A 15894-nucleotide genomic window follows, 5' to 3' on the forward strand; every position below is an offset into this window, starting at 1 on the left:
AATGATCCCAGAGATGTCATTTAGAGACAGAATGTTATTTAAAGGTGCATTATTAACATGAAAATGCCCTGAAGAGCCAGCATTTTCTAAAGCTGAGAGTAAAGCATTTTTTTTTTTTTGACAAGAAAAAAAAAACGGAGGTTGCTCTGCAGATACCAAAAGCACAACCAATGCTTGTCAAAGCACTGTACTTAGCTTTAGACGTTCACAGAAGCACAAATTGCTGTTTTGAAAAGAGCACAATTTCGGATGTAGAATACCTGTGACTAAAAGAGCAATAAATTCTTGTTAGCTTTGTGAATAGATCCTGTTTTTCTAGGATATGCCAAGTCATACGCATGCTGGCAAGTCATGAGGACTAGCAGAACGGATTCCAAGCCAGTCAATTTCTCAGAGTCAGTCAGTCGGATACAGAGCTCCACAAATTTACTGCCGGGTACGCTGGTACCTCAAGCTGAACCATGCTGAAAAGAACCTGCTTGTTGAGCAGCGAGTAGCTCTTATTTGGTTTTCGCCCTTCAGTTACCTTGACAATTCCACAGTTTATCTTGTTTGATGTGGTTCTGAAAGACTAAAAGAACAGTTCTGAAATTTTGTCATTATTTACGCACCCTCGTGTCATTCCAAATCGGTGTGATTTTCCTTTAATAGAACACAAATGGTGAGTTTTTAAGAATATCCTGACACTCTTTTCCGTATATTGAAAGTGAATTGAGGCTGGGGCTGTCAAGCTCCAAAATGATAAAAGAAGCAACGTATGAAAGTGTTTCAAACAATTTGCATGTTCCAAGTCTTCTGAAGTCACACAGTACTTTTGTTTATCGAACAGTAAGTCAGTTGAATGCAAGATGTGAATCATAAGAACACTTTAGACCAGTGGTTCTCAACTCCAGTCTTGGGGACCCACTGCTCTGAACATTTTGTATGTTGTCCTTAATACACCTAATTTAAGATCATTAGCTTATTAGGAGAGAGAGCTTCATGAACTGAACTGAATGTGTCAGATAAGAGAGACGTATTAGATGTGCAGAACAGTGGGTCCCAATGACCAAAATTGAGAACCACTGAATGAAATCTTTTTTTGTTTCTTAACTGCATCAAAAAAAATTGACTTAAATGGTAAGACTAAAAAAATAAATGTATAATGAGGTGAAAAAAATATACATTTTCTAATTAACCTAGGCCTGCCCTTGAATAGTCGACTAACCGTTAGTCGACGAGAAGAGGTTTGGTCGCTCAAAATTTTATTAGTTGTTTAGTCGTAGAAAAATAAATATATAAATCCACAGGAAGTGGCAAAGTCACACAATCCGTGATGGACAGATGGTTAACGGCTGGTCTATGTGGTAATGCGGAACATTGGGCAGGACATACAGACGCTCATCTATCGTTTATCCACCTTATCATTTGTAACATGTAAGTAGTACCAACTTTACATGGCCGCTCAATCTAATGTTAATCTGGAAAAATGTGTGCTATTCAAGTGTCTGTGCGGAGTGTGGAAGCTGAATAGTAGCACGCTCACTGCATGACAGAAATACTCCGTCATTTTGGTCATACAGATAAGAGTAATGCATCATTTGAATCTGTAAAGACTCTACATTTATTTGTATGCACTCACAATAACAACAAAACACTGTGCTTTTGTAAAATAATGGAACTGAATGTGCTTCTGCCACCTCGGTCTCTGTGAACTTGAGCGCGAAACTCCATTTAATCTTACTTAACAGACATAAAAAATATATCTATAGAGTGCGAAATGTCTACTTCCAAATAAACCAAATAGAAACGATACGATATTCTGAGATTATGTAATCTGTATGAAACATGCATACAAGAGTATCCACTGCTGCAGAGATGACGAGTCAGTGTCGCCGACCTTATCTCTTAAACCGAAAACAAAGAAAGCACTGGTTTATCAATAAATTATTAAAATGTTAATGCAACCTCCTTACTGTTTTGCCCTGATACATTCATAATCATTACTTCTGCTGGTGTGCTGTACCAAGTTTTACTTTGCCTGTTTTCAATGGCTGGATGATTTTTTCATATGTACACAAAATATGCATTTATACTAGTGTTGGGCAATATGCTCAATTTTCATATCGCCCTATCGTCAGCCTGTGAGATTGCCGATATACGATGTTAGTGTGCTAATTTATTTAATTATTTACTTACTTAGTTTCATTGCCAGCAAATGAACCAACACCAGCATAAGGCTAAAAGCAGCCTAATATTTTCTTAATTTGTGTTTATCATGATAACAATTTAATAGAAACATTGTAAGGTACTAATGCTTACATTTCCTTAGTTATTCTAAAAGCAGCTACAGAAAACGAGCAAAGAATATTTAGCCTAAGTCATCAAAGAACATAATCACTGACTAGCCTAGCCTAGCGCAAGTTTAAAAAACACTTCCGTTACCATAAGTGAGTACAATAGTTACATCACTGTATGATGAATATATTTCTTACCCCTTATCTACACTGCACACGTCTGCGGCACGAAGAGGGGCCGTTCCCCCCAAAACGAGTTGCTGTGCCCACCTTTTCCATCTTCTCCCCTCCTTGCTGAATGGCATCGATTTCAAAAGTTAAAGTAAAACCGGAAAAACAGCACGCGATTGCACGCTTTCTTGAGCATCAGCAACTGCAATTACAGATTGCATGCTTCCCACCCGAAACACCCCCTCCTGCTCACCGTGATTTGTGCGTATGTGTTTATACCAGCCACCTCGCGGCAAGTTTCTAAAGCACCCCAGAAGCGGCTCTCTGCACTGTATAAGTTAGACGCCTAGTCTGTTTTTGACGGATAATAATCATCTTGCTATCATCAAAGGCATCAGCAACAGGCGACTCTGACTATCGTTGATACACGATACTATCGTCTATCGGCACAACCCTAATTTATACCTGAAATATGCGCAATGGTTTGAAGGTCCAAATTGCAGTTTCTTTGCAGCTTCAATGGGCTCTACATGATCCCAGCTGAGGAATAAGGGTCTTGTCAAAAACGCCCTTTCCAAAAAAAGGTAAAACAGAGATGTCAGGCGATTTTAAAGAGTTAAAGAGAGATTTAAAGAGTTTTTTGCCCTACCCTACTTTTTTGAAACTAAATACACAGACGAAGAACTAACCATGCGTGACCTTTCCAACATCACAGAGCTAGTGCAAGATGAGCATTTGTGGTTAAAAAGTAAATAAATTATTTTTTTTCAGAAAAAGACCAATTGTTTCACTAGATAAGTCTCTTATTCCTCAGCTGGAATCATGTAGAGTTCTTCGAAGCTCTATTGAAACTGCAATTTGGACATTCAAGCCACTGGCTCCCATTGAAGTCCACTATATGGAGAAAAATCCTGTAATGTTTTCCTCAGAAAACTTAGATTCTTTGCGACTGCAGAAAGAAAGACATGAACATCTTGGATGACATGGGGGTGAGTAAATTATCAGGAAATTCTGAAAGTGAACTGCTTTAAGATTATTGCTTTAGCTTCTTGAGCACCAGAAATGGTCTCTATATAGTACACACTGGAGAGCAGTGATGTGATAAGATGTAGCCACCATGCAGAAAACGTATATTGCCTTTACAGTACGCCACAGAAATCTCAAGACATTTTCTCTTTGACTCATTTCATCATGAGGTCACTCGCCCCAGAATGAGTCAATTCTACTTATCAACCCTGAACGGATTTGCACTGTGCGACCTGTGTGTCGAGACTGAAATATTTATTGCCATCATACTCTTGGGGAAACAACATGAAGTCTCACAACAGTACCCCACAGGGGAAGGTAAAATTTCATTTACTATCCCTTTAGAATCCTATTTACTTTTCTTTATCATCTAACGTAGCATAATTTGAATAAGGTGTTAAATTGGGTGGTGGTAGATTTATTTTAGAGCTGTGGCTTATTTTGAGACATATTTAGAGCTTGTTTAGCCTCACTAAGTTCTTCTTTGTCTTTCAGCAGCTGCTTTGTCACAACATCTAGCTTTAAGTAAAGTAAATTTTCTTAAGTACAATTTAAAAATGATAATGAAGTTACTCCTTAGTGGTGTTTTCATTTCTGTGTGCAGGTTTCATTGCTAGTGTGCTTTCATGTAGGTTATTTGTCATTTAGCAGACGATTTCTACTATAGTACACAAATGGCAGGAGCTGTTTCCCTAGAGCAACATGGTATTAAGTGTCTTGATGAAAGGCTTGATTGTGTTAGGCTTCACTTAGAAACTCCCCAGTTTATGTGTCAGTCCTGCCTAGAATCACATTTGTGACGTCTACGCTATCAGCGCAGAGTCTTAATCACCAGACGGCCACTCACAGAGACAATGACTGGCCAAATTGCCTGACTTAGAGTGTTTTCACATTTTGTACGATTGCTTTAGTCCATACCCAATTTCAGTTGTTCCCCTCTGGTCTGCTTTCACACTTTTTCTGATGAGCTGAACCGCTTCCGTCATCAACATGTGGTGACAAGCTTTTAACGGGTTTTGCAAATGTATTTCAAGCACATTTCAAATCATTATTCATATTGAATAAATTAATATTTATGAATTTGGAGCAATGTACTGTACTGTGTAAGCTTTTTGATTTCTGTGTAGAAGCGCTTGAACTGCTGTCTGGTTTCATTGTCGATATCGTAGCTAAATTTAGTGTTCCAGAGTCAAAAGCAGCCCACTCTTTAAGCTCGTCTTCAAAAAGTCAAGCTCACAGACTTTGAAGGCAAACAGAATATTATCTCGCCGTTTTGTCGATCACCTTAGTTTTTGCTCAGAGTAAAATTGTGATATATACACTTGTGGATATATAGCAATTGAACATTGTTCAATGTACTTATTCACATCCCGCACTGCTGATGTAACAGTGTTGGCTGTGTGAATCTTATAGATGCGTGAATGTATATTTAAAGGAGTCATCGGATGCAAAGTTCATTTTTTCCATGTTGTTTGAACATTAATGTGTGTTGGCGTCACACCGACAGAGGCCGCTCCCACGATAGTTGATTGACATGAGCTGTTACCTCAGACCAGCTGTCACAGTCCAGTAACCTTCCTTGTTTCGATGCTGGAGCAGGGATGTAAGTTAGACAAGAATATCTTCAATTGAGCGATTGAGGTGTTGTCTTGCTGAATGTAATAATGAACATAATGGTCGTCATTTACTCCCGACATCTGAGCCGCTGAAGATGCAGTGGATTACGTTTGTTTGTGAATGGAATGTGCCTCCCGATCAACATATATGTCCGTCTATGTTCGCGTGAATCATTCATGATCCAGCTTCACTTACAGCAGAAGTGTGTATAAGGGTTTTTTTCATGAATCTTTGCGATCGCCTTTCCTCATAAAGTAAACAGGCTCGTCATTCCACAGAGAGAAGAGAGGGGCGGGGCGAGCAGAGCTCATTTGCATTTAAAGGAACAACCCTTAGAATGACATGATTTTTTGCAGAGCTCATTTTGACAAAGTAAAAAGGGTGTTGTTTTACACTACCATTCAGATTTTTTAATCAAAGACCCTAAAGAATCATATCAACTTGTGGAAAATGGGCATCCAATGACCGCTTTAAAATAAAAAAAGACTTTTAGAAATAAAATAACTGTTTGACTGAAATAACATGTTGAAGTAAATTATTTTTGGATATTAAAATTGCTTTCCAGAGGCGTGCTGCGTGCCTCAACCGCTTGCCTAGATGACAAGAACCCTCAACCTCATTTTCAAGAGAAGTCATGCGGTTCCTTGGTGCATGCAAACCAGACTTTACCGTCAAACCACTCAAAAGTGTGAACATTTTTGACACTTGCACCTTTGCAGGGTTCATATTCGCCCATAATTACTTTGCCATGTTAGCCTTGAATTGAAAAAACACCTTTGAAAAGATCTATAGTGCCTGTAGATACTTAACCTCTCAAATATTTATCTAACCACCTTTTCAGTGCACTCCATGTTTAGAAGTAAGTCTGATGATTTTGCCTGAGGTGTGTGTTGAACTTCCTACTCTGCTGTTTTAAAGAACATTTTTTTTGCACTCTCTTACTAATAACCGGTTTGAATCAAACATAAGGAGCTTATACCTCCACAGCTTCATTTGTAATCATAGTTAACTATCCAGAACAGATGTTCCCATCTAGACTCGGTCTACTGTACGGGTTATTGTTTTCTTATCCATCCGTTACTTCGTATTTCTTTGAAGCGGAATTATAATTTTAATGGATTTTTATGCTTGATGCACCAAAAAGTCACCTTCTCTGGTCCTCAATCCCTTTGGATTGCAACACACCGAACGAGAACTGGAACCTATAGCCCTTTTCAAAAGCCTTCCATCCAGTTGAAGTGCTGTGCACTAGACATAATAACACAAGAGCCAAATAAATTTTGTTTGTGTTCTTCCATTTAGTCCGCAGTATTTCCCCCCCTTGCTAGCCACTGCAGTCTTTGCCCATAGGCCGGTGTGAATGCAGTAATGATTGCTGAATTATGCAGCAGACCCTCTGATAGGCCCTTTTGCCTTTACTCAGAACTCCCTTTTAGGCATCTGTCCTTTACGTTATTGAGCTTGCTCTTCCATATTTCTCTTTTTACCTCCTTTGCACCCATCATTCTCACTTCACACACTCCAAATCTCTTTCATTTTTTTTCACCCCCTCTTCTCTGCCTATTGGTCTTTCCCAAACGGATCTTGCTTTCCCAAGTCTTAATCCCCCATTCTGTGTGTCTTTCTCCCTAGTGTCAAAAGAACCACAAGGAGAATTAATGGGGGAGAGAGAAGGAGGGAAATGAGAGAAGAAATTATGACGTCAGCGTGCCTTCTGGTTCAAAGCTATGACATTAGCAGCTCCGGCGCTGAAACGTAGCCAGTATGACGGAGAGATGGATGTGTATTTGCGTTTGTGGGTGTGTGAGTGTGCTGCCAAGCCCTGAGTCAGTGCTTTACTTAATATGCACGTTAGTGCGAGTATAGGTGCACTGGCGCTATACATCACACGGTATATCACACCATTGACTGTCTGTGCGCTCACGTACACGCTGTTTGTGTGTAAATAAGTGTGTTTAGTGGGAGGTTAATTAAAGAGAGTGTGTATGTGCACATCTACAGCGAAGGCGGAGGGATGGGTGGGTAGGTTTTGATGGCTGGCGTACAAAGTGACTTGAAAATGATTCATGGTGTTGCTGGCGCTTACATGGCCTGCCATTTGTATCAGCACAAGCGCGCCGTCTCTCCCTCCCTCTCTCGTTCTTGTGTGCTCTCGCTTTTTCGCTCATTGTGCGAGGAACACAAACAAAAGGCGCGGAGGGCGGCCTCATCCCCTCTGCTCTTCTTTTATATTCACTTTTATTTACTCAGTCTGTTCTGGATCTACCCAGGCAGAGATGGACGCTTTACGACCAGGTTGATTTATAGCGGAGAATCGAGACTCTCTCCTGCGTTGACGGATCTAACGCATGAATCAGTGCAGGAGGAGTAATGATTTCCCATGTTCCCTGGGGAATGGTGGGGTTCAGGGAGGTGAGGTGTGTTAGCTTTCCACTCCAATCCCCGTGCAGCGACTAAACTCCCTCTGCCAGGTTAATGTATCTTGGTGGCGTCCTAATTGATGTTGATGGACTGTATGACTGTTTGTTTCTAACGATCCTTCTTTCTTTTCTCCCTCCAGGTGTTGTTCCTGCATAAAGCGCTACCCACCCAAGTGACTTTCTGGCCGTGTCATGGCGGCGAGGCCCGCCCTTTCGTTCTTATTGGCTGTGCTGGCGTGCACTGGGCCGGCCCAGCCCTCCCCCCCACTGCTGCTCCGCCCCCGGGAGAGAGAGAGGGACTCTGGAGGGGCTTCGGGCGGAGTCAACATCGCTGTGGTCCACTCCGGCTCCTCCCACCTCCCGGAAACGAGCGCCGGGGTGGGGGGCGTGGGCGGCGCCTCTTCGGCGGGCTCCGGCTCCGGTGCCGGGCCAAGCAGCAGCAGCAGCAACTCGGGGACGGGTTTTCTGAGTCGGGCCTGGTCGGGACAGGTGGGTGAGAGCGTCATGACGCCGTGGGGACCCGCGAACGTGATCTGGTTGGCCGTCAACGAGAGCAGTCCTGGGAGCCTCTTGCTACAATTGTGCGAGTTACTGGCTACCACTCCGCTACAAGGCCTTGTGTTTGAGGAAGAGAAGCCACCACCGCCCAATCGGGCACCGTTAGCACCTATGCTGGAATTTGTCTCGGCCCAGACGGGAGTGCCTGTGATTGCTGTAGGAGGAGGGGCTGGCTTGGGGAGGGAGCCACAGGTAGGAGTTAAGATTCATTCTTGTTGCCTTAGATGTAATGGTTCCTCATAAATTTGAAAACAAATTGATTCTCTAACCAAAAATGAGAATTCTCTCATTATTTACTCTTCTGGATGAGTATGATTTTCTTACTTCTGTGGAAATTAAAAGAAGATTTTAAGAGATAAAATCCATCTTTGTAAGGGCCCGTTCACACCAATGGCCAGTTTTACTAAACAGGGCAAATTAGCGCGAGAGCACAATTCCAAAACAGCACCAATGGGAGTGCAAATTTCTGCAGGTGATTTATTAACAGTGCACAAATTAAAGAACACAGACGCAACATGTCATTTACATATTGACCAACGCAATAGACCAAGCACAGTGCAAATTAGCGTAGTCACAAATAAAGAATAAAGAAATAAAAAAGCCACAGTATGTTGAAAGGAACCAGAGGCCAAAAAATGAAGGTTTGCTAGAAGTTTTGATAGACCTGGTATTGCGTGACTCCTAGTTGAGGGTTCCAAGTCGTCTTTTATTTCCTGAAGCAAATTAAAAATAACGTAGCTTGGCAAACAATATGTTCGAATAATGTGTTCTTCTGGCATTCTAAATAAACTAATACATGTAGAAAAAATCCTCTCCCTTCTACCACATGCTCTCTGTTCTCTGTGGTGCTTCCTCCTAGCAACAATAATTGCAGCCATTTCAAGCACAAAATAGTTTGAGACTTTGAGATGTTTTTGGGCGTTAAAACACCAGGAGTTTGACGAGCGCAAACGTTAGTAAAAGCTTTGTGTGATTCATTTGAATACTCTCCTCCCATAAATTTTGCGTCTGAAAGAGAAACTCTTACAAATGCATATTTAATAAGGTCAGGCGCAAAAATAACTGTCTAGGCCTTTTCAACACTAATTCATCACTGCGCATCTTTAGTAAAACCTGACAGCACAATTTTAACGCAAAAAGTCTGCGCTGGCATGAGCTGTTGGTAAAACTGGCCCCAAGAACGATAACTATAAAGAAAACTATAAAGATAACTATATTAGCGTCCACACCAGCGGTGTTTATTCTAAGCACACACTTGTCTGCCGGTTTAAGTTCTCAAGCTCGTTATATCAGGATTGATTCTGATTGGGTGTCAACGTTTTTATCATTCATCAGCTGGAAAATATCGTTCTAAAAAAGTGATTCCGACTAAATTGTTTCTTTGTGCCTTTAACATTATAGCTGCTATTCTTTAATATTGAGAACGATCTTTAGAACTATATCTTTATTGTTATCTTTATACTTATATAGTCCATAAAGGTAATTAAATTGCTGTAAAATTACCAGTATGACTTTACCAGTAAGTACACCAATATGTTGTTTGCACAGGCAACAACGTTCTGGCTTTTTGCTAGTAAGAGACCATTCACACATCAGCACCAAAATGCGGTAAATTCTGTGATGTCAGTCATCGGAAACTATCTTTAAAAGCCACGCTGTTGTCTTCAGTCACTGGCATGAGCAGAAGCACTTCAGCTTCAGTATCTGTCCAATTTGACAACATTTTTGAAGTCTGAGTGACCGGCATAAGTGGATGAACAGAACACGTTTTTGCTCTTATAAATACAAGACGTGCATAATAGTATCCAACAGCAAAGCCGCAGCACTGATAAATGGAAAAAAAAGCTGGGTCTCCAGCGCGACATGTTGAAAAAGCTGCGAGACGAAATGCAATGGTCAAAGATGTCCATCTAGCACATATTTACATAGAGAAACTCATTTAAAAAAGTAAAGGGGCTTTGTAAACAGCTCAAAGTAATCACATCATCTCCATAAGAATGCTATGATTGGTCAATTTGGACCAAATCAGACGTCTTTTGTCAGCACGTTATATGTGCTCATACTGGTCATTTTCATTCTGCGTTTACACAGAGCACATTACCGGTAATTTTCTGGTAATGTTACAACTTCCGGAATTTTCCGGGTCTAATGTCTTCTGAAGCAAAACAGTAGGTATGTGTGAGGGGGAAAATACTGATATTTTAAATGTTTTAAAGTATAAACCATTTCTTCCAACTAGCTGAAACATGTGCATTCTCTGCATCATTTCATGTGTAAGTTTCACAAAAATAAAAATTAATTTTGAAGGGACCATAAACTGAGAAAATTCCATTGATCTTTAGACATATACGAAGTCATTGTACTATAAAAACATCCTGTAAGTTTCAGAACTTTCTCTTTACTTTAATTCTCGTTAGTTAACTGCTTACAGAAAGTCAGCCTGACTTTTAACCTGAAGAATGCTGTGCATTTCCAGGGTCCAGTGTTTCTAGTTAAATTAGCGTATATTCCGAGTTGATAATCTAATGTTAAACCTGTTAAAATGTTTTTAAAAAGCACATGGCTTTATAACGCCATCACTTTGCAATGTCGCAATGACCGTCATTTGTCAGTGCCTCACTTCTCAAAGTTTAATGAGTGTGTAGATGACACAAAGCTGCCGGCGTTATCTACATTAAAAACAGATGGGCGCTATTTGAATAGGTTCCTATGGAGACCAAAACAGAAGAGCATCATCGTTTACTCAGGAAAAAGGTCTATATTGAAGCAATCTACCAGAACAAGAAGTTATGGAATGTGCCACTTTATGATGTAATAATGTGGCTAAACCCCACCTCTGCACAAGGTCAATGCCTACTTCTACATCACTGCCTTTTTAGACCCAACCACCAATTTGTGCACGCAGACAGAAGCAAACACAGGTCTATGCAGAAACTAAACTACTTCCAAGTCTACAATCAGACACACCTGTTCAAACAGAGGGGTTCTGAGGGGTTAAAACAAGACAGAAAGAGCTTATTACCTTATAATTATGATGTTTTATGACGTAAAAATCTTTATAACTTTATAAGTGGACCTCAGAAAACAGTACAAAATAATAAAACAAAGGCAGTTCATGACTCCTTTAAAACATATTGGTCACGGGTAAATTTCTGTGATTATTCGTTGCCTGCAAAAAAAATATTCCCTTAGAATCCACAAATACTTTAAATTGACAACAATGGAGAAAGATGCTTTTTGTAGTTACCGCAGGTACTACCTGGACTAGACTAGCCAGACAAACCCTGACCCCTCTGTGCAGTGTAATTGAAAATAAACCAAAGCTCATTACCATTTTCTTTAGACCTAATTCTTTTTTTCCTGGAATGCACAATAACACTTTCCCCCAGAGATGTAAGAGTATTTGGTCATTTTTCAGCCATGACCTCAGTTGTCCTCTCTATGTACACCGCTCTCAGCTGCCTGGAAAAGCACTGAGCTGTCTCCCAGATATGCCTCTTCTAATTTTAGTGAAACAGTGGCTAATTATTCAAAGTATTAAGCATTAGTCAACAATACAGGTCACCCGGGGCTTTTTCTAAATGGTGAATGGGCAGTAAACAGAACAGTTGTGTGAGAAGCCTGTGTACAATAGTAAAATGTTTTCCCAACGTTATGGTAGGTAATTTTTAAATTACGGTGTGTATGTACACTGGAATTTATAAATGTTTTGGCTTAAAGGAGAAAATGCAGAGGTTTGCAAGAGTGATGCATCGTCATTCAACCATATCTCAAGAAAATTGAATCCAGAAGTTGTAAATCCAGAACGGCAGAGAGCATTTCTGATTGGCTAAAAAAATATGGGCCACTCTCAGATTGTTTTTTTTGCTGTTTATGGAATCTAGGGTTGTCAGGTAGGACATATTTTAGAGATTGTCAGGAATGTCAACAACTTAAGCACCTTTAATCTAAATTTAAACTAGTATGTACAGTATAAAGATGACATTGTATTTTCATAGCAAGGTGCCATCAGTAACTGAAAACCTTGTGAAGATGGTTTTGTACCCACTATGTGATTACAGTGCACGAGTGTTATTCCACACAAACACATCCGGTACATCTATTATGCTCAGAAATGACTCAGTCAGAGGCCTTTTGAAGGTCTCTTTTGTCACTTAAGCCTCATGCTGTCAACACATGCCCTGGATTTACGATATTTAAAATCTCTCTCTGTTTCGCACTTTTTCTCCCTCCTTTGAACAAACACCGTCTGGGCTTGTTTGGAAAAATCCCTACTTAAATTATTCATTCCACAACAACTGGGATCTGCCACTCGCATGTGACGGTGGACTAAAAATTCACCGTGTCATACTACTTAATAAGATTTCGGCATAATTAAGATGACCAATTAAACTCAGAATAAGTTTCAGGCTACCTATGTTGTTTTATTCTCACTTGGGAGGCAGCCTCTCCGCCACCGCATTTCTCTCCTGTGGAAAAATATTACATTACATTTTCATTTGCTTGCTTAGGCTTTAATTAACTACACTTCGAAAGGCTCATGTGTTGTGGATTGGTGAGAGCGTGGGTTTGGAGCCATGGAGTTAACTCTCTCTCGCAGGGCACGTCTCCAGAGACTTCTTTTACCTCTTCACAAACCGCCAACCAGAGCACGGCACAAAGGAGTCACTTAACTGGTTTAATTAGGACAGTAATTAATTACATCATGTGGTTAAATATTTCTGTGCGAGAAGAAAGTAGATGTTTCAGACACTCTTCTGGCACCCGTCACACTCTGCCAGAGCTGCAAAATCTAATGCCGCAAATCCAGTTTCAAGTGCTCAATGTAAATTGATTCAGCCGAATCAAAGCTGCGGCATCAGAAGAGACTGAAGTCTGTTAGTACTAGGATTCTTTTGAAAACACAAACACCTCAGGCACTCGCTCTTCCCCCTAAAAGAATGAAAAATACATGTAGAATTGCATATTGCTTCTGTTTTAGGTAGATTTTTTGTGTCATTTTTAAACATAGCCTTCCAGGGTCCATTTTATTCTCTGAAAGCTTGAATAAAATAAAATAACGTGGTCCATCTGGACCTCAATATGGAACATAATGCAGTACAGACGATTATTGTCATCTCAGGGGCACAAGCTAGCACATGCACAACTTCTGGTTCAAGTATAGCGAGCGCATAGGAAACCAGCACGTTTGGTCGCTATGCCATTATAATACAGAGCTATGCGATGCTATAAAATATGTGACATTCATGCAACACTGGAATACGTTCTGAAGTGTTTCAGATCTCCCTAGCAACAGCATTAATGTATCATTGTGGAGTCCAGTAATTTCAAAGGCTGTGACCTCTGATTACAAGATTATATTAATAACTGTTCAAATGTCCCTTAAGGAAGCCAACCTATTTAAATTATCAGACTCTTCAATTATCTCTATGTGTGAGAAATTGGCACATCTAAATTTCCACTCCTAAAACAAAATGATGAGTTCAAATAAAAAATGATTCCTGTCAGATTTAAATAGGTCATTTTTTTTTTGAGAGGAAAAAAGAATTGATTTTATATTCTTACCAATATAGATTAGATCTATACGTTTCCTAAAATACATTGTGTTTAGTTTGGTTGGTGAGAGGTTGCAGAGCAGGCTGTTCCAATTCTCTATGTACAGAATGTAATTGCTAACAGAAGGTACTTCATTAGCACATATAGATTTACATCTGGGGTCATTTAGAGCTGAAATTGATTTAGTAGTGTTTAATATACTGTATATTGTTGTGCAATTTAATTTAAACCTTCCCACCTGCAATGCATTTAATGCATGAAGCAAATCCAGTTTCAAGTGCTCAATGTGGGTTGATTTCAGTCGAATCAAAGCTGCGACATCAGAAGAGACTGGAGTCTGTTAGTACTGGGTTTCTTTTGAAAGCACAAACACCTTAGGTGCTCACTCTCTCCACTAAAAATAGAATAAAAAACGGCAGATACCATTACACAGTAAACACCATTTAGGTTTTTTTAATTGTATATTTTAATTTCATTGTATATGTACATCAGGAAGTTCTGAAATTACTCCCTCCTGCTTTCAGTAAAATATAATAGAAGATATATATATACCTGCTCCAATTTTGACGTATCAAATTTATCAAGGTATTTGATTCCAATACAGCGTTGAAGGAAATGTAAAAGTGTGGAAAATGTAACCTGACCCATTTAAGAGCTTCACCGCTGCAAGTTACAGTACTACTGTAAGCTCTTTGAGCTTTTACAAGCTAGTCTTCATTTAAATATAGAGCGGAGGTGAGCCGTTATGCCTGGTTAATGCTCTGCAGTCATGACATTTTTCTCCTCACCGGGTTTGCGGCTCCTCCGTCTGGTTATTATATGAAGGACTCGACGTAATAGCCTGCCTTTGTCCTTTGGTCACACAGTATGAACGCTTGTTTTGCATGTTTGAGGTGTTGTGTTGTAATGAGCATGTTGGAAAACGTGCTGAGTGTCTTGAATGCTGACAGAGATGTTAAAATTCCTCTCTTATTTACAGGTATGTATCATGAATATACTAACAGTGTAAGTGTAATTATATAAAAAAAAAGACAGACTGCCAAAGTAACGCCCAAGGGGGAATTATTCATAAGGGAAAAGTACTGTGGTGTTAATTGAGATTTTATTTGCATAGGAAGTGTTATGTGGAAAACTATTCTAGATGAAGACAAATTCAGTTCATCAGCAAGTTGTGGTGGTTGTCATGACCGCTATTTTGTTATGTTAATATGCCAGGTGTCTATACTTTTAAAAAAAAAATGCTGGGTTAAAAAACAAGCCAATTTGGGTAGCTTTTAAACAGAATGTCGGGTAAATAATAGACCGATGACATGCTGTGTTAATCTTATCTGACAAGTTGGGGTGCTCATTTACTCAGCAGGCTGGGTTACACATTTAACACAGATAGAAGCTCATTTTGACTAGAATTCTGAGTTGATTTGACTTCACAAAATAGTTATTATTTTAATCTTTATGTAACTCTATAAATTAAGTGATTAACTTTGAACTTGAATAGACTGTTTTTGCAATCATGTTGAAAACGTTAATTTTTTTTAAATGGGGATCAGCAGGTTGAAGGTCTAAATTGCAGTTTCAATGGCGTTTCAAAGGGCTCTATCAGCCAAAAAATAAGGATCTTTTCTATCAAAATGATTGGTCATTTTCTACAAAAAATTTAATTTCTATACTTTTTAACCACAAATGCTCGTTTTGCGCTAACTCGACTTCACACATTATGCAATCACGCATGCGTGACGTAGGTGGAAGTACCGACCCAGTGTTTACAAAGCGAACGTGCAAAGAAGCAATGTCGGACGTTTTTGAAGTTAGAGGAGAAAATGAGACTCTACCCTACCTTTTTGTGGTCAAAGTGTGTCATTTTTAATTTTTTTCAGAAAATGACTGATCGTTTCGCTTGATAAGATCCTTAATTCCTCAAGTGGGATCATGCAGAGCCCTGTGAAGTGGCACTGAAACTGCAATTTGGACTTCAACCCGCTGATCCCCATTGAAGTCCACTATATGGAGAAAAATCCTGGAATGTTTTCCTCAAAAACCTTAATTTTTTTTCGACCGTAGAAAGACGGACATTAACATCTTGAATGACATGGAGGTGAGAAATTGATTAGCAAATTTTTATTCTGGAAGTGAACTAATCCTTTTAATCAAATATAGATGACTCAAATCATTTAGATAAAATTAGCAATTTGGCTCTTTGAAAATAACATTTATTAAAATCCAGAAATAATAATATCTGTGGACAGATAGCCTAGGGGTTAATATATTATATA

The 15894-nt window shown here is 39.5% G+C and overlaps 1 protein-coding gene across 1 annotated transcript in view; it reads left to right on the top strand.

The window, feature by feature from the left end:
* Window positions 1–7973: 7973 nt before the first annotated feature.
* Window positions 7974–15894, top strand: part of grin2da (glutamate receptor, ionotropic, N-methyl D-aspartate 2D, a) — a 64841-nt gene continuing 56920 nt past the window's right edge. Inside the window, exon 1 of the mRNA XM_051137116.1 lies at window positions 7974–8260. Within this exon, the coding sequence (XP_050993073.1) occupies window positions 8015–8260 (246 nt within the window). The 5' untranslated portion in view covers window positions 7974–8014. The remainder of the gene's footprint in view (window positions 8261–15894) is intronic.

Source organism: Labeo rohita, chromosome 19 (genome assembly GCF_022985175.1).
Source record: "Labeo rohita strain BAU-BD-2019 chromosome 19, IGBB_LRoh.1.0, whole genome shotgun sequence".
NCBI lineage: Eukaryota > Metazoa > Chordata > Actinopteri > Cypriniformes > Cyprinidae > Labeo > Labeo rohita.